The sequence below is a fragment of the Aquarana catesbeiana genome, linkage group LG05, assembly GCF_042186555.1.
Source record: "Aquarana catesbeiana isolate 2022-GZ linkage group LG05, ASM4218655v1, whole genome shotgun sequence".
Lineage (NCBI taxonomy): Eukaryota > Metazoa > Chordata > Amphibia > Anura > Ranidae > Aquarana > Aquarana catesbeiana.
This window is the reverse complement of record NC_133328.1, coordinates 635,069,564-635,089,203: the sequence shown is the minus strand read 5'-3', so window position 1 is coordinate 635,089,203 and position 19,640 is coordinate 635,069,564. Positions and strand designations below refer to the sequence as shown.

Genomic DNA, 19,640 nt, shown 5'->3' with positions numbered 1-19,640 from the left:
CACTACACAACTTATATACACTATATTGTCAAAAGTATTTGGACACCTGTCTTTACACGCACATGAACTTTAATGGCATCCCAGTCTAATGCCCTGTACACACGGTCGGACTTTGTTCGGACATTCCGACAACAAAATCCTAGGATTTTTTCCGACGGATGTTGGCTCAAACTTGTCTTGCATACACACGGTCACACAAAGTTGTCGGAAGATCCGATCGTTCTGAACGCGGTGACGTAAAACACGTACGTCGGGACTATAAACGGGGCAGTGGACAATAGCTTTCATCTCTTTATTTATTCTGAGCATGCGTGGCACTTTGTCCATCGGATTTGTGTACACACGATCGGAATTTCCGACAACGGATTTTGTTGTCCGAAAATTTTATATCCTGCTCTCAAACTTTGTGTGTCAGAAAATCCGATGGAAAATGTGTGATGGAGCCTACACACGGTCGAATTTCCGACAACAAGGTCCTATCACAGATTTTCCATCGGAAAATCCGACCGTGTGTACGGGGCATTAGTCTGTAGGGTTCAATATTAAGTTGGCCCACAGCTTCAACTCTTCTGGGAAGGCCGTCCACAAGGTTTAGGAGTGTGTTTTTGGGAATGTTTGACCATTCTTCCAGAAGTACATTTGTGAGTTCAGGCTCTGATGTTGAACGAGAAGGCCTGGCTCGCAGTGTCCCTTCTAATTCAACCAAAAGGTGTTCTAATCTGGTTGAGGTCAGATCTCTGTGCAGGCCAATCAAGTTCCTCCACCCCAAACCCGCTCATCCATGTCTTTATGGACCTTGTTTTGTGCACTGGTGCGCAGTCATGTTGGAACGGGAAGGGGCCATCCCCAAACTGTTCCCACAAAGTTGGGAGCATGAAATTGTCCTGGTTTGCTGATGCCTTAAAAGTTCCCTTCCCTGTAACTTAGTGGCCAAGCCCAACCCCTGAAAAACAACCCCACACCATAATCCCCCCTCCACCAAACGATTTGGACCAGTGCACAAAGCAAGGTCCATAAACACATGGATGAGCGAGGTTTGGGTGGAGGAACATTAAAGTTCACGTGCTGACCTCAGCCGGATAGAACATCAGGGGTTGGGCTTGGCCCTTTAGTTCCAGTAAAGGGAACTCTTAAGGCGTCAGCATACCAAGACATTTTGGACTTTGTGGGAACAGTTTGGGGATGGGTCCTTCCTGTTCCAACATGACTGCGCACCAGTGCACAAAGCAAGGTCCATAAAGACAGGAATGAGCGAATTATGAGTGGAGGAACTTGACTGGCCTGCGCAGAGTCCTGATCTCAACCCGATAGAACACCTTTGGGATGAATTAAAGCAGAGACTGCGAGCCAGGCCTTCTCATGCAACATCAGTGCCTAACCTCACAAATGCGCTTCTGGAAGAATGGTCCAACATTCCCATAGACATACTCCTAAACCTTGTGGACGGCCTTCCCAGAAGAGTTGAAGCTGTTATGCGCCATACACACCATCAGAAATTCCGTCAGAAAAAACTTGGATGGTTTTTCTGACAGAATTACGCTCAAGCTTGCCTTGCATACACATGGTCACACAAAAGTTCTCTGAACTTTCGACCGTCAAGAACACGGTGACGTACAACACTACGACGAGCCGAGAAAATGAAGTTCAATGCTTCTGAGCATGCATCGGATTGTTTCCGAGCATGCCCGATTTTTTGCACATCCGAATTGCATACAGACGGATAGGAACTTTCCCCGACCGAAAAATAGAGAGCATGTTCTCAATCTTTTACTGGCTGGAATTCCACCAGCAAAAGACAGATGGAGCGTGCACACGGTCGCATTTATAGTGTATATGTATATAACACACACAGAATTTAGGAATTTCAATACACCCCAGAAGGGAATAAATGTTTATAATCCATATCATATCTAGGCAAAGATATTGTGACCAATTTTGGGCTTTTAACAGTTTCCCTCCCCTTTCACGCTTTGGGTGAATAGTTAAAAGTCAATTTTTTAGGCTGTACAGAATAGTTGAAGACCCTGACTGTCTTGATATTAGGAGACTGGAGATGGAGAAGAAATGTAAAAGGTAGGTAAAGGGATTACCCCTTTAGAGATATTGGATAGGGACCAATCAGATACTTCGAGAGATATCTATCATTAAGAAAAAGAGGATTCCATCCATGTGTCGGTATTGTTGTTTCTCTTTACATGTCTTTTCCTGCTTTAAACCCCACTGGCATATTTTGCGCATTGCATATCCAGATGTTGAAGAATTTCAGAGCACGCCCATACAGGCATTCAGACAGAATCCTACAATCGGGGATAAAATAGTATATGCAGACCAATAGGATTGGAGCATGGACCGAATTTTTTAAGGTCACACAAATTTCGCAAGAAGAAGTTTTCAAGGGTTACTCTTTTTCTAGCTCTGATGGTACGAAGAATTCTACTTAACATGTCAGAGTACATATGCGGTGTATTTGTTGAAGTGCCCATGTGGTGATAATAGCAAACACATCATGGCCACGGGGTATGAAGCATAACCTCTGATTTTTGCTTTTGTGCTTTTGTTATTTCCTTGTAGATTCCTGTGCTGAGAACAGCAGTGACGCTTCTTGCTGATTTGTATAGTTTAGCATTTATAACTTTTATGTGTCATTTCTTCCTGTTTTTGGATTTATAGGCCTCTAGTTACTTTGTAACCTTTAGATTGACAGAGGGGCAGGGATGTGTGAAACTGTTTCTGGATTTTGTATTGCTGAAGGAACAATAAAAATAGGCTCTCTATGCTGTATCCCCTTTTGCTTTATATATCTTTTTCTCTCTCTATATATGTATGTATGTGTATATCACACATATGTATATACACAAGTGTATATCACACACACACACACACACACACACACACACACACACACACACACACACACACACACACACACACACACACACACACACACAATATTACCGAAAGTATTGGGACGCCTGCCTTTACAAGCACATGAACTTTAATGGCATCCCAGTCTTAGTCCGTAGGGTTCAATATTGAGTTGGCCCTCCCTTTCCAGCTATAACAGCTTCAACTCTTCTGGGAAGGCCGTCCACAAGGTTTAGGAGTGTGTCTATGGGAATGTTTGACCATTCTTCCAGAAGCACATTTGTGAGGTTAGGCACTTATGTTGGACGAGAAGGCCTGGCTCACAGTCTCCCCTCTAATTCATCCCAAAGGTGTTCTATCGGGATTGAGGTCAGGACTTTGTGCAGGCCAGTCATGTTCCTCCATCCCAAACTCGCTCATCCATGTCTTTATGAGCCTTGCTTTGTGCACTGGTCCACAGCACTTGGTGGAGGGGGGATTATGGTGTGGGGTTGTCTTTCAGCAGTTGGGCTTGGCCCCTTAGTTCCAGTGAAGGGAACTCTTATGCCCCGTACACACGGTCGGATTTTCCGACGGAAAATGTGTGATAGGACCTTGTTGTCGGAAATTCCGACCGTGTGTAGGCTCCATCACACATTTTCCATCGGATTTTCCGACACACAAAGTTTGAGAGCAGGATATAACATTTTCCGACAACAAAATCCGTTGTCGGAAATTCCGATCGTGTGTACACAAATCCGACGGACAAAGTGCCACGCATGCTCAGAATAAATAAAGAGATGAAAGCTATTGGCCACTGCCCCATTTATAGTCCCAACGTACGTGTTTTACGTCACCGCGTTCAGAACGATCGGATTTTCCGACAACTTTGTGTGACCGTGTGTATGCAAGACAAGTTTGAGCCAACATCCGTCAGAAAAAATCCTAGGATTTTGTTGTCGGAATGTCCCAATAAAGTCCGACCGTGTGTACAGGGTATTAAGGCGTCAGCATACCAAGACAGTTTGGACTTTGTGGGAATAGTTTGGGGATGTCCCCTTCCTGTTCCAACATGACTGCGCACCAGTGATTTGCCTACTTTTTTATTTCAAATGTGAGTGTATTGGAGTTGTTTTTTAATGTGTGATTAAATCTTTTAAACGGTAATACACTATTGGAGTTTCAATCATTTATATGTCACATCACTAACGTAAGGAAGGTGTCCGGTCTATTGAGCAGTGGATGTTTATGATCGCATGCTGACCCCCATGAGAGTGGGTTAAATGCTCTGTTAGGCCAAACACGAGCGTGGGAGGCCTTAATAGCTGGTGAGTTTGAACTTCAGAAGGGAGTGGAATCACGTCACGGAGGTGTGGTGGATGTTTTGAAACACAGCTGAATAGTTTGGAGTCACCTTCATGTTTTGGATTTTCTTCATTTTTCTCACGATCCATTTGGACTGTCATTCATTTTGTACTATTTCACAATTTTCATATATATATCTGATTGGATTTTGTAGTATTCTTTTCACAATCAAGACATTTTCTTGTTGATATTAATATAACATCAATATTGATATTGTTTTTACACTACTGTCACGGGATGTTATATTTAAAAAAAAATTTATTTTCCATTTGATATATTCAGTTTTTGGGTAATAGGGAAGGTCATCTTACCCATGCATTGTTAGCTCACTCCAGGTACATTATTACTCTATCCAGTACACTTCTGTACCCACTGCAGTCAATTGGTGTATATAGGAGTGTCTGGTGTATCCCCACCATTGGGGGGTTAGCGCCACTATTCATCCCTACTATTGGTTGGTGAATTCAGTTTTTTGTACTTCTACTTTAACAAAGATCAGGTGACATATTATATATTGTATTCTACTGGGAGTTGTAAGCGGCCACTGACATATTCCACTTTTGTGGAAAATGCATCCACCAACTGAACAAGCCTGAAAATTATTTATTTATTTTTTTTTTAGTAAAAATATTTAATTCCTATTTTTACACCAGAACATTATCAGACATTATAAAACTTGCTCAGATCAGATGAATAAACCTAAGTCAAAATCACAATTCAAATCAAATTGGTAGAAAGTGTTCAGTTTGCGGATGGAGAAAGAGTAGTTCCCTATCATCACCTCTTTCTAATTTAGGTAACTTACAGTATAATTAAGTTTGGAAACTGTGTTCTTTTGTAGCAAAATGTCTTACTGATGGTTTCTCCAAACCTTTATCCCTAACTGCGTCCAGAAAATAAATACTTTCTACCTGGGCTTTTTTTTCCCCCAGAGAATAGGTGCAGGTACTCTTCGCCCACCCCAAGTCACCCACCTCTGAGCACCGTCCTTTATCTCCGCCCCCTACCCACCTCTGAGCACTGTCCTTCATCTCCGCCCCCTACCCCACCTCTGAGCACTGTCCTTTATCTCCACCCCCTACCCACCTCCGAGCACCATCCTTTATCTCCGCCCCCTACCTCTGAGCACTGTCCTTTATCTCTACCCCCTACCCACCTATGAGCACCGTCCTTTATCTCTACCCCTACCCACCTCTGAGCACCGTCCTTTATCTCTGCCCCTACCCACCTCTGAGCACTGTCCCTCATCTTTGCCCCCTACCCACCTCTGAGCACTGTCCTTTATCTCCGCCCCTACCCACCTCTGAGCACCGTCCTTTATCTCCGCCCCCTACCTACCTTTGAGCACTGTCCCTTATATCTAACCCATACCCACCTCTGAGCACCGTCCTTTATCTCTGCCCCCTACCCACCTCTGAGCACTGTCCCTCATCTCTGCCCCTACCCATCTCTGAGCACCGTCCTTTATCTCTGCCCCTACCCACCTCTGAGCACTGTCCCTCATCTCTGCCCCCTACCCACCTCTGAGCACCGTCCTTTATCTCTGCCCCTACCTACCTCTGAGCACTGTCCTTTATCGCCGCCCCCTACCCACCTCTGAGCACCATCCTTTATCTTCACCCCCTACCCACCTCCAAGCACCATCCTTTATCTCCGCCCCCTACCCACCTCTGAGCACTGTCCCTCATCTCTGCCCCCTACCCACCTCTGAGCACCGTCCTTTATCTCCGCCCCCTACCCACCTCTGAGCACAGTCCTTTATCTCCGCCCCCTACCCACCTCTGAACACCGTCCTTTATCTCCGCCCCCTACCCACCCCTGAGCACTGTCACCTACCCACATCCCAGTACTGCCTCTTTTTGAGAATACAGAATCAACTATCATTTTGTGGTGTTAAAGTGATATTAAAGCCAAATTTTTTTAAAATATATATAGGATTATACTTACCTGCTCTGTGCAGTGGTTTTGCACAGAGCAGCCCCAATCTTCCTGTTCTCAGGTCCCCCGCTCCTGGCCCCTCTCTCCTGCCGATTGCCCCCACAGCAAGCAGCTTGCAATGGGGGGCACCCAAGCTGCTGCTCTGCGTGTCCATTAACACACAGAGCCATGGCTCAGCCCCACCCCCTCTCTTTCCTCATTGGCTCATTGGCTGTTGATTGACACAGCATAACACTATTAGCTTCTAGGAGCAAGAGAAAAAAAATCATTATAGCTGCTAAGAGCTTAAAAAAAAACGCTGTGCATGGAGCCTTAGTGATAAACTATTTCTTGGCTGTCCCTTGAAAATGTGAAAGAACTGAGTGCCCAGAAATTGTTGCTAATATGTATTCACTTTTGAAACTTCTAAATAAGCCATGCTGAAACTCCTTTTTGCTATCTCTCTCTAGCTACTCATCTATGTGCCTACCCACCCATCTACTCACCCATCTATCTACCTATCCATTTACACATCCATCTACCCATCCATCTAATACATGTCTACCCTTAAAGGTTCTGGATGACAGAGTGGAGGCAGCTGGAAATATATTCATCATTAAAAGACCCCACATCTGGTCTTTGAGCCGTATACATAACATTCACTGTGTTCCTGATAATTAGATCCCAAAGAGGAAGCCACCATACAGAACTCACTGCTATAAAGACATCAGTATGTCGGCCTCTCCCGGGGGGGGTGGGGGTGGGGGGGGGCGCATCGGCTCCTCTATTCATAAATGTACAGCTAGAAAAAACCTGCAGGTTGGGGAGGGTTGTGAATAAATCTGCATAATTATTGACCCTCCCCCTGTATCCCCCCCTCCCCCAGATCTCTCATACCTGACCCAATCTTGATGAGTCCATTGTGCTGGATGAAGATGGTGTCGTTGGTCAAATTGCCATGTATGATGACCGGGTCGCAAGAGTGCAAGTAGCTGAAATAAGAAACGCGTCTCTCAGGTTTCAGAACAATAACTGCACACTCATCTCATAAAATTATTTCACATTTCTTAGAAACCGTCCAACATTTTTTGGAAATTGGCAGTTGAACCATGTCCTATAATTATTAGTGATGAATACAATATGCTAAGCCTGATATCTGACCCCATAATGGGACGATTTGTAGATGATAAATTATAATTTAACCTGCTTGGGGGATATTTACTTCACCTTAAGGTGGAAGTAAACCCTTTTTGGCACTTGTACCTACAGGTAGGCCTATAATAAGGCCTGAATGGTAAATAATGTAGCGCTAAAAAGTGAACACATATATTAATATATAAGTGAATAGTGCAAAAATCAATTATATAGATATGACACAAATGAAAATGTGAAAAAGTCCAATAAATGTAGAAGTCCTGAGAAGGGCCATGTGCGTCAACCACCAAATGATAATTAATCAAGGATGGAATACACTGGCACCGTCCGGCATGAGAAGCATCAGAGATGGTACATCTTCAACCAAGAAAGGGAAAGTATATCTACACTTACCGGGACAGGTGGACTCGAGTGTCAGCGACAACGAGTCATAAAGGCAATGAAGCTGGGTTCGGCCGATCAATGGAACTCCAAGGAACCCAAAGCCTCCAAACATGACTCCAAGAGTGTTGAGGACAACCACCCAACCGAACCTCAGATGAAGAGGACACCAGGGCTGGACTTTGGGCATGGAAGGACCCACAGGACTGCAAAGGAACTCTTGTCCGGAAAGTTATGCAAAGAAAAAATGCCTCCATATGGTGTAGGTCAAAAAATGGGTTTTTGATTTCTAAAAACCAGCATACATCAATGGGAATAAAAACTGTGATCACAGAATAAAAATGAGGGCAATGTGAGAAGCAGAAAACCAAGCCCGACGCTTTTGGTCCCAAAGGACTTCAACTGGGGCATACGGTTTTTAGAAATAAAAAAAAAAAACCTTTTTTGACCTACACCATATGTTTTTTTTATTACTAAAAACCGTATACTATTATTCTGTGATCACAGATTTTATTCCCATTTATGTATGCCGGTTTTTAGAAATAAAAAAAACATTTTTTGACCTACACCATATGGAGGCATTTTTTCTTTGCATAACTTTCCGGACGAGAGTTCCTTTGCGGTCCAGTCGGTCCTTCCACGCCTAAGGTCCAGCCCTGGTGACCTCTTCATCTGAGGTTCGGTTGGGTGGTTGTCCACAACACCCTTGGAGTCGTGTTTGGAGGCTCTGGGTTCCTTGGAGTTCTGTTGATCCGCCAATCCCAACTTCCTTGCCTTTATGACTCGTTGTCGCTGACACTCGAGTCCACCTGTCCCGGTAAGAGTAGATATACTTCACCTTTCTTGGTTGAAGATGTACCATCCTTAATGCTTCTCATGCTGGACAGTGCCAGCGTATTCCATCCTTGATTAATCATCATCATTTGGTGGTTGACGCACATGGCCCTTCTCAGGACTTCTACATTTATTGGACTTTTTCACATTTTCATTTGTGTCATTTTTATATAATTGTTTTTTGCACTATTCACTTATATATTGATATATGTGTTCACTTTTTAGCGCTACATTATTTACCATTCACTCTTTACATTTTTGTCACATTGTTTATGTAGCAGCTTTTCATTTCTTATCAGAGTTAGCGCAGTAATCTTCACATTTATATTTTGCCTATAATAAGGCTTGCATGTAGGTACAGTGAATATCTCCTAAACCTGCACGGTTTAGGAGATATTGACATCACATTCTGCTTATTTAAATCTGACCACCGGCCTTCCCTTCTTCAGTCTTGCACAGTTGTACGGCTCCTCTCCTAGACTAAAATGGTTCCCTATGGTTTCACTGCACACTGTGAGCTTCTCCGAGCCCAGACTGTTCAGGACCCACCCCCAGGCTATGAATGGACAGTGAAAGCAGAAGTATCACAGTGAGATCTCTTTGTCACGTCGCCCATCTCCTCCTATCAGCATGCTCCTTGTCACCACATGAACCGATTGGCTTCTTGTGCTGCTTCTTCCTCTCACACCCCAGTCCTTGCTGCCCCATCCACTCTTGACTCGAGTCAGGAGGTGAAAGAAACTCCGGCTGAAATCCAGAGAGGTCCCTTGTATGAGCACAACCAGCCCCCATTAAAACACATGGATCATACACAGCCTTACCGCCATATTTTTTTTTTTGACCATTGCCGAACAAAGTCTCACCTCAGTGCCGACAGGATCTGGGTGCACCATCTCTTCCAGGCCTGGAAAACACATCACAAAATCAGACCTACTAAGGCCGTGTTCACACTTGCCCAAAATGCAGATGGTGAACAAAAGTGCCTAGAGCGTTAATGTGCGTTGTTTGACACTTTTGATGTGCATTTACCCACTTCAATCCCGGACCCCCTTTATATGCTAAACTAAAACTAAAGAAAAAAATGTTGAAAAAAAACACTTGTTTCTATTTTGCAAATAAATAATCTTTTTGAAAAATTTAGGCCAAAATGTATTCTGCTACATTTCTTTAGTGAAAATAACCGAAATCAGTGTATATTATTTAGTCTCTAGGAGAGTCCACACACTATGGGAGAACATATATATATATATGAAAATTGATCAATCCTGATGTACTGACGGCAATCTAATTTCTTGAGGCACAAAAATGCCAGGACAGTACAAATACCCCCCAAATGACCCCTTTTTTGAAAGTAGACAATCCAAGGTATTTAGTAAGAGGCATGGCAAGTTTTTTTAAACTTAAAATGTTTTATTTTCCACATGGTACAGGTGGGCTGTGATCGGCCATGTCTGTGCCATGTGGTCACTGTGACCAATCACAGAGCTCATCACATTAGTTACCAATGAAAGACCTGAATCAAAGCCCTTCATTGTGTACAATTGTCATGTGATCTGCTGTGATTGGCCACAGGGATCACATGGTACCAGCAGTGGGCCAGTACAGTGATCTGTCATCGCCTGGGTCCGGTGGACACATTGGGTGACAGATCACGCCAGAGTGCGGCCCGTGGGGCGCGCCCGTGAGGCGTGATCCTGGGAGGATGTCATATGATGTCCTCCCAGAGTAACAAAGTTCCTGCTTGGCCATCATATTACAATAGGCTGGGCAGGAGGGGGTTAAAAATGCACCCCAGACACCTATTTTTTTAATTTTTGTTGTAAACAAGGCCTAATGCGCTGCAAATATGCTGCAAACGCTGCATGTTTATAGCACATTACCATAGACTCGAATGGAAGGAGTTAAGATGCTTTTAAATTTACTTCTGAGTTGAGAGGCCAAGTGGACACTTGCAGGCATTTTTTGAAGCTCAATGAACTCCTATCAAAACTGTACGCATAGCGGCACCCAGTGTTGTTCACAAAGCTGTGTTAGTGTTGCGTTGCATCAAAATTAACCTGACATATGTTGTTTGGCAGTCTTTGCTGCTTTCCAAATGCTTCCATGGATGTCAATGTAAACACGCTGCAAACGTACTGCAAATATATATATATATATATATATATATATATATATATATATATATATATATATATATATATTTATTTATTTTTTGAATATATATAGAATAAAATGGTGGTCGTTGCAATACTTTGTGTCACACTGTATTTGCGCAGCGTTCTTACAAGTGCAATTTTTGGGGAAAAAAAATTTTTTTTTTATGTTGTAAAAAATAATGTTACGCCGAGTAAATAGATACCCAACATGTCATGCTTCAAAATTTGTGGAATGGTGACAAGCTTTGACCCTTATAAAACTCCATAAGCGACGTTTAAAAATTTCTACAGGCTACCAGTTTTGAGTTACAGAGGAGGTCTAGTGCTAGAATTATTGCTCTCGCTCTAACGATCGTGACAATACCTCACATGTGTGGTTTGAACACCGTTTTCATATGCAGGCGCGACTTAAATATGCGTTCGCTTTTGCGCGCAAGCTCGGCGGGACGGGGCGCTTCACTTTTTTTTTTTTCCTTATTTATTTTACTATTTAATTTTTTATTTTTACACTGTCCCCTTTTAAAAAAAAAATTGGGTCACTTTTATTCCAATTACAAGGAATGTAAACATCCCTTAATAGAAAAAAAGCATGACAGGACCTCTTAAATGTGAGATCTGGGGTCAAAAAGACTTCAGATCTCATATTTACACTTAAATGCAATAAAAAATAATTTAATTTAAAAATAAATAATAAAATGTCTTAAAAAAAAAAAATTCCCCTTTAAGACCATTGGGTGGAAGTGACTTTGCTTCCATCATCCAATGTTATGGAGCTGAGCGGGGGGGCCATCTTTCCCTCACTCGGCTTCAGGCCTGCCAGGGGAGAGGACGCGATCGTATGTCGCTACCGATGGCTCTGGTAAGCAGAGGAGATGACCAGAATGCGGCGGGGGGGCCCTCTTCTGCCCTCGATAAAAGCGATCTCACAGCGAATCCACCGCAGAGACCACTTTTATCATAAAGCGGACTGCCCGCCAGTATTCTGAAAATACCGGTGTTATGGCAGCTAGCTGCTGCCATAACACCGGTATTTAGCGTCAAAGTACCGACGTACAGCTGCGGCGGTTTGCGGCAAAAGTAGTTAATAAATTAAGTGGGCGCTCAAAGATCTTTGCACATCTAAATGAGCCCAAACTCAACACGTAGCTTCATTCTTAAAGCGCAAAGACGCAACATGACGCAAACGCTTCATGGTTGTGCACTGTTCATATTATCAACTGCAGACTACTTTACTAGGCGTCTGAGGAGCGTTAAAAATGTGCCTCAAACGCCTGCTTTTAATGCCAGTGTGAACAGGGCCTAAGGGCAGATTAACAGGGAGGACTTCTCCTGAACTAAGCCAGGGAGCCCCTGTGTGTGCATCAGATGCACTTTCTGTAAATCACACGTCACCCAGTACAGACACTTTATTATAGCCCTTCAAGACTGTGGATAAGGGGGTACCACCAGTCCTCCTGTAGGGTGGATCAGGGTGGATCAGATGTGGGCAGGGAGGATGATCAGCACGGCGGGGGGGCGTCAATTACTAGAACTGATCCCCTGTATGTCTCCCTCTGCAGCTGCTGAAAGCCGGCTTCGTCTCCTCTCCCTCCCCCAGGCTTTCAGCTGCTGCAGAGGGAGACATACAGGGGATAATTTCCAGTAATTGCCCCCCCCCACCCCCCGATACACTCATCACCCTCCCTGTGCTCATACGTTTCTCCCTGTTGCCCAGCCCCCCCCGTGTGGCCTTCCCCCACCCCCACCGTGCACGGGCTTCTCTCCTCTCCTTTCTGCCAGCAGCTGCAACCACACAATAGGATCCTTCGGGATGGAGGGTGGGGGGAAGAGTCCGGTAAATAGGAAAAAGAGAAAACCCATTCACTTGGGTGAAAAGAGATTGCTACTCGCCCCAAACTTTTTGGAAATAGAAAAATGCTCCCAAGGGCTTTTAGGCAGCAGAAAAGTTCAAACTAAAATTATAAATGGATATATAAAAATCTTAGAAAATATTATATCTTTTTATATCCATTTATGATTTAGTTTTAAACTTTTTCTGCTGCCTAAAAGCCCTTTGGGAGCATTTTCTATTTCCAAAAAGTTTGGGGCGAGTAGCAAATAGAAAACGCTCCCAAAGGGCTTTTAGGCAGCAGAAAAAGTTTAAACTAAATCATAAATGGATATAAAAAGATTTAATAATTTCTACCAATAAAAAGTATTTTTATATATCCATTTATGATTTAGTTTGAACTTTTCTGCTCCCTAAAGGCCCTTGGGAGAATTTTTTTCTTGGTTCTGGGTGTGATAAATATGTCAGCCTCTTCCATTCCCAAATCAACACAATGATTGATTGGTACTGATCACACACTGTGTTCATTCATAACTGAAGCATAGAAAACTGGGGGTGGGGGGGGGGGGGGGGCTGTCAGTTTGGCTGTATGGGGCCCTGTGGCTTCTAACAGAAGCTCTGTATCCCTCTGCCCATAAGCCGATGAGCAAACCATATGACTGTCAATCAATACATAAAATATGCAGACATGGTGAAGAGGCTCTGGCATACAGTAGAATAGGGATGTGCGCTAACACATTTCCCCCCTCAGGATTGCAGAGGACGGGAGGGACGCTCACCTTTGCATTCATTGTTTTATGATTCTTCTTAGTTTTCTTCAGAAACTGCCGGAGACTTCCAGATGAGACGTACTCCGTGATAAAGACTACCTGTGGGAGAAAAGAGAAAGGCTGCAATCAACATCAATACATAAGAGACTGTCGGCGCCACTCAGGAGAGATTGTCCCTGACACTCAGGAGAGACTGTCCGCGCCACTCAGGAGAGACTGCCCGCGCCACTCAGGAGAGACTGCCCGCGCCACCTAGGAGAGACTGCCCGCGCCACTCAGGAGAGACTGTCCGTGCCACTCAGGAGAGACTGCCCGCGCCACTCAGGAGAGACTGCCTGCGCCACTCAGGAGAGACTGCCCGCGCCACTCAGGAGAGACTGTCCGCGCCACTGTCCGCGACACTCAGGAGAGACTGTCCGCGCCACTCAGGAGAGACTGCCCGCGCCACTCAGGAGAGACTGCCCGCGCCACTCAGGAGAGACTGCCCGCGCCACTCAGGAGAGACTGCCCGCGCCACTCAGGAGAGACTGCCCGCGCCACTCAGGAGAGACTGTCCGCGCCACTCAGGAAAGCCTGTCCGCGCCACTCAGGAGAGACTGCCGGTGCCACTCAGGAGAGACTGCCGGTGTCACTCAGGAGAGACTGCCGGTGCCACTCAGGAGAGACTGTCCCTGCCACTCAGGAGAGACTGTCCCTGCCACTCAGGAGAGACTGTCCCTTCCACTCAGGAGAGACTGCCGGTGCCACTCAGGAAAGACTGTTCCTGCCACTTAGGAGAGACTGTCCCTGCCACTCAGGAGAGACTGTCCCTGCCACTCAGGAGAGACTGTCCGTGCCACTCAGGAGAGACTGTCCGTGCCACTCAGGAGAGACTGTCCGTGCCACTCAGGAGAGACTGTCCGTGCCACTCAGGATAGACTGCCGGTGCCACTCAGGAGAGACTGCCGGTGCCACTCAGGAGAGACTGCCGGTGCCACTCAGGAGAGACTGTCCCTGCCACTGAGGAGAGACTGTCCCTGCCACTCAGGAGACCAACAGAAGATGGAGGAGAGGCACTGGACACAGATCCTTAACCCAGAATGAGGAACCATCAGTTATGCCTAATGGTCTGGCTTTGGCACCTCCCTGTCGGTGCCACTCAGGAGAGACGGCCGGTGCCACTCAGGAGAGACTGTCCCTGCCACTCAGGAGAGACTGCCCCTGCCACTCAGGAGAGACTGTCCGCGCCACTCAGGCGAGACTGTCCGTGTCACTCAGGAGAGACTGTCCCTGCCACTCAGGAGAGACTGTCCCTGCCACTCAGGAGAGACTGTCCGTGCCACTCAGGAGACCAACAGAAGATGGAGGAGAGGCACTGGACACAGATCCTTAACCCAGAACGAGGAACCATCAGTTATGCCTAATGGTCTGACTTTGGCACCTCCCTGTCGGTGCCACTCAGGAGAGACTGCCGGTGCCACTCAGGAGAGACGGCCGGTGCCACTCAGGAGAGACTGTCCCTGCCACTCAGGAGAGACTGTCCCTGCCACTCAGGAGACCAATAGAAGATGGGGGAGAGGCATTGGACACAGATCCTTAACCCAGAACGAGGAACATCAGTTATGCCTAATGGTCTGGCTTTGGCACCTCCCCACAAAGATGGCCCCCAACCCCAAAAAACAGGGAATCCAGGTCCACATGAAAAACAAAAAAAAATTGCGCCGAGTCCAAATTTTTTTTTCATTATTAATATCAACTGTAACAACAGGAAGGAAAAAGACAGGCAACGCGTTTCAGGGGCCAAGAATCCTACTTCATCAGGGTTACAAAAGATGCATAGAATGAGGCTTCATGCACACAGGGCATCAAAAATGCCACTTTTAAGGCCTCATTCACACAGCAATACAAAATGTTATTACACATTGTGTTTTCTAGGAGAAAAGTTCCTGCGAAATGATCTGTAAAATACTTGTGTATAGAAGCCTTTAAATGCATCAAGATGTGTATCCGTACATAATCTGTTTTTATGATACTTTATTTTTTCCCCTTTCTTTGGACTATCTTCACCCGCCGGGTGAGCAGCCGCTGTAGTCAAAGTGACGTAGCCATACATAGCTACCTACTTGCCTGTCCGCAAGTCCCGGACAATGATTCAACGGCCAATGGCTGGTGACCTGCTGATCGGCTATGTGTATCTACTTGACCTCCGGAAGATTTACCCCCCTACAAGACCATGTAATACGGCACTGCGTTACTTTACCTGACAATTGCGTGGTCATGCAATGCTGTACACAAATAATATTTATGCATTTTTTTTCCCCACAAATAAAACTTTCTTTTGGTGGTATTTGATCACCACAGTGTTTTTTTTTATTTTTAGCACTATAAACAAAAAAAGACAGATACAAAAAATCTATATTTTTCTTTACTTTCTGCTATAAAACAACAAAAAAAAAAGTAAAAATCTAATTTCTTCATAAATTTAGGCCAATATGTACTCTGCTACATATTTTTGGTAAAAAAAATTTAAAAATCCCGATAAGCATCTATTGATTGGTTTGCGCAAAAGTTATAGCGTCTAAAAAGTTTGTGATATATACTGGAATTTGTATTTATTTTTGTACAAGTAATGGCGACGATCTGCAATGGATAGCGGGACTGCAATATTGCGGCGGACATTCTGACACCGACTGACACTTTGCGGGAACCAGTGACACTAATGCAGTCATCAGTGCTAAAAATATGCACTGTCACTGTACTAATGACACTGGCTGGGAATGGGGTTAAATATTTAGGGCAATCAAAGGGTTGACGGTGTGCCTAGCCAGTGTTTGTGTGTGCTGTGTGGTGCTTTCGCTAAGGGCTGTGATGGATTTTCTTTCCCTGCCATGCAGGGAATGAAAAACCATCACTCCCCCCCCCCCGTCAGAATGGAGCTCTGCCTTGTGTTTTACCAATGATTGGTGGGTGGCGGTGCACATCCATTGGCCGGGACACACACTGCAGAGCTGCACCAGATTTTGCACTCTCCAGTTTTAGTAAATCAACCCCTTAGCACAACCTTAAGCCCCCCCCCCCAATCATGCCTTAGCATTTTGTAGCTCGAGGCTCCAAAATGCTCAACAAAGCAAATCCCGTGCGTTCTAATTGTCTCTGTTCACATTTGAGCATTCAGATGCCTGTAGCTCAATGCTTGAAGCTTGAAAAGGTACCTGAGCTACTTTTGAAGCAGAATGGGGTGTTATTTTGGCCCCATTGACTTTATTGGGAGTGTACTAATAATGCGCACAAGGGCGTGCTCCTATAATAAAAATATACAGACCAAAAATGCATGATCCTGGCCCGATCCTGCACTTCATACGCAAAAACGCACCAGAAGAAGCCTCAAAATCACCCACCTATGCTACACTCAAGTGTGAATGGGGGGGGGGTAAAACATTGCAGCTGTTTAATATGTAAACACACTTGCTGCTACAGGGCGGCCGCCCTGAGCGGGTATCAGGCGCAAGTGCGGGAACTGATCAGCAGGTCCCACGGACCCGATGTCTGCCGGCACCCACTGATCGCTCAGTAGACTAATAGAGTGGCAGTCTGTCTATGTCAGTGATGGAGAACCTTGGCACCCCAGATGTTTTGGAACTCCATTTACCATGATCCTCATGCACTCTGCAGTGTAGTTGAGCATCATGGGAAATGTAGTTCCAAAACATCTGGGGTGCCAAGGTTCTCCATCACTGGTCTCTGTAAACAAGGCAGATTGCCGTTCTGTCAGTACAGAAGGCATGGATCCTGTGTTTCCATAAAGCAAGGACATGGATCTATTCCCTTCCCCTAGTAAAAGCACGTCCCCCACTGTGCTGTGAACAAGGCTCAATCGACGAAACGCGCCTGCCACCATCTGTATATCACTGTTACGGCGTAAATACTTGTGGATTATGGAGTTGCCAGCCGTCTCTTTCCTATGACTACATTGTCTTTTGGTGGACGGGAGGACACCACAGCTCTGGCACCCAGAAACTTCCAGTTTGCATTTGAATTTCCACTGATCTGAGCGTTGCATCGTTTTGTTTGAATCACCTCCCCCCACTACATTGAAACACATGTTAGGCACACATTTAACCCTATAATCACCCCTGATGTTAACCCCCTCCCAGCCAGTGTCATTAATACAGTGACAGTGCATTTTTTTATCACTAACCACTGTATTAGTGTCACTGGTCCCCCAAAAAAAGTATCAGTTAGTGTCAGATTTGTCCGCCGCATTATCGCAGTCCCACTATAAGTTGCTGATCACCGCCATTACTAGTAACAAAATGAAATAAAATATACCATAGTTTGTAGACGCAAACCAATCAATATACACTTATTGGGATTATTTACCAAAAATATGTAGCAGAATACATATCGGCCTAAACTGATGAAGAAATTTGAATTTTTACATTTTTTTATTGGATATGTTTTATAGAAGAAAATAAAAAAAATATTTTTTTTTTTTTTTTCAAAATTGTCGGTCGTCCTTTGTTTATAGCGCAAAAAATTTAATAAAAAATGCAGAGATGATCAAATACCACCAAAAGAAAGCTCTATTTGTGGGGAAAAAAAGGACATAGATTTGATTTATCGCGGATCAGTTTCACATTTTCTTACCCGTGCGGAGGACTCCTTCACATCCAACCAGTATTTGTGGAACTTCACCACATTGGGGTGATCAATGACCATCAGATTCTGGAACATGGTACGGATCTTGTCCTGCAAGGGGATGGGGGAGGGGAAGCAGGAGATCATGGGTAACACAAAAAAGGAAAAAACAGCCAAAGTGCACATTTGTGTGTAAAGACACTGAATGTATGTGTGTGGTTATGTAATGGTTAAATGTATCTGTCTACTAAAAATAAAATATATTGGAAGATTAAAAATGTCTAAAACAAAATAACTGAATTGTGATGGATGACTGAAAGAAACATTGTTCCCATGACATTGTGTTATCAGAAATAAGGGGACGGCGTCTTAATTTAAGAAGTCTAGGGATAGGGGGGCATCTCAGGCACTCATAGAGGTGAAGTTGGGGTATGTTAGGTAGTCATGCAGGAGAGCTGGCTGTAGGGTCCAATATGCTCATGGAGGAGTTGGGGGTTCTCAGGTGCTCATGGGGTTTGAGGATGGGTCTTAGATGCTCATGAAGGAAGGGTGTATGTGTGTGCAAAAGAGGGGAGGGCAATTATTCAGGTATAGTTTGGAGGGGTCAAAGGTGCTCATGAAGGTGAAGTTGGGGGTGTTAGTCATGCAGGAATTTTGGGGGGTAGGGTCTCTGATGCTCATGGAGGAGAAGCTGGCTGGGGGGGGGGGTTCTGGTACTCATGGAGGAGGGTTGAGGGTAGGGTCTGCAATGTTCATGAAGGAGGAGTTGGGAGGTCTCAGATACTCATGGAGAAGGAGTTAGGGTGTCTCAGGTACACATGGGTTGGTAGGGTTTGGGGGTGGGGCCAAAGGTGCTCATGGAGGTGTAAATTTGGGTGTGTCAGTCATGCAGGAGCGTTGGGGGGTAGGGTCTCAGATGTTAATGGAGGAATAGTTGGGGGTCTCTGCTAGTTACGCAGGACAGTTGGGGAAGGGCTTCAGATACTCATGGAGAAGGGGTTGTGGGGTCTTGGATAAACATGGAAGAAGAGTTAGGGGGTCTCAAGTACTCATGAAGGAGTTAAGTTGAGTCTCAGGTGCTCATGGAGGAGGGTTGTGGGTGGTGTCTCAGGTGCTCATGGAGGAGGGTTGTGGGTGGTGTTTCAGGTGCTCATGGAGGAGGGTTGTGGGTGGTGTCTCAGGTGCTCATGGAGGAGAGTTGTGGGTAGTGTCTCAGGTGGTCATGGAGGAGGGTTGTGGGTAGTGTTTCATGTGCTCATAGAGAAGGTTGGAGGTCTTGGGCAGTCATAGAAGAGGAATGAGGGGTAGGGTTTCAAATGCTCATGGATGAGGAGGTAGCGGAGTCTCCAATGCTCACACAGGAGGGGATGGGGGGAGGAATAGTATTAGGTACTTATGAAGGAGCAGTTGTGGAGGCTCTGGTGCTCATGGAGTTGAGGGTCCTGGGTGCTCACAGAGAAGTTGGGAATCACTAGTGTTCATAGAGGAGGATTTGGGTCCCGGATGCTAATAAAGGAGGGGTTGGGTCTTGGGTGCTAATAGAGGAGGAGTTGGGTTTCAGGTGCTAATAGAGGAGGAGTTGGGTCTCGGGTGCTAATAGAGGAGGGGTTGGGTCCCGGGTGCTAATAGAGGAGGGGTTGGGTCCCGGGTACTAATAGATGAGGGGTTGGGTCTCGGGTGCTCATAGAGGAGGGGTTGGGGTGGTCTCAGATGCCCTTGGAGTAGGGTTAGGGGATGGGGTGGGGGGGGGGGGGGGTGGAGGGAAAAGGGTCT

At 45.3% G+C, this 19,640-nt stretch overlaps 1 protein-coding gene across 1 annotated transcript in view; it reads right to left on the bottom strand.

Moving 5' to 3' along the window:
• The window catches only part of NRBP2 (nuclear receptor binding protein 2), a 176,383-nt gene that overhangs the window by 71,418 nt on the left and 85,325 nt on the right, over positions 1 to 19,640 (bottom strand). The window contains exons 3-6 of the mRNA XM_073632374.1: positions 17,877 to 17,978; positions 13,260 to 13,349; positions 9,360 to 9,400; positions 7,024 to 7,118 (exon numbers count right to left, since the gene is read on the bottom strand). Coding sequence (XP_073488475.1) covers positions 7,024 to 7,118; positions 9,360 to 9,400; positions 13,260 to 13,349; positions 17,877 to 17,978 — 328 coding nt within the window. The remainder of the gene's footprint in view (positions 1 to 7,023; positions 7,119 to 9,359; positions 9,401 to 13,259; positions 13,350 to 17,876; positions 17,979 to 19,640) is intronic.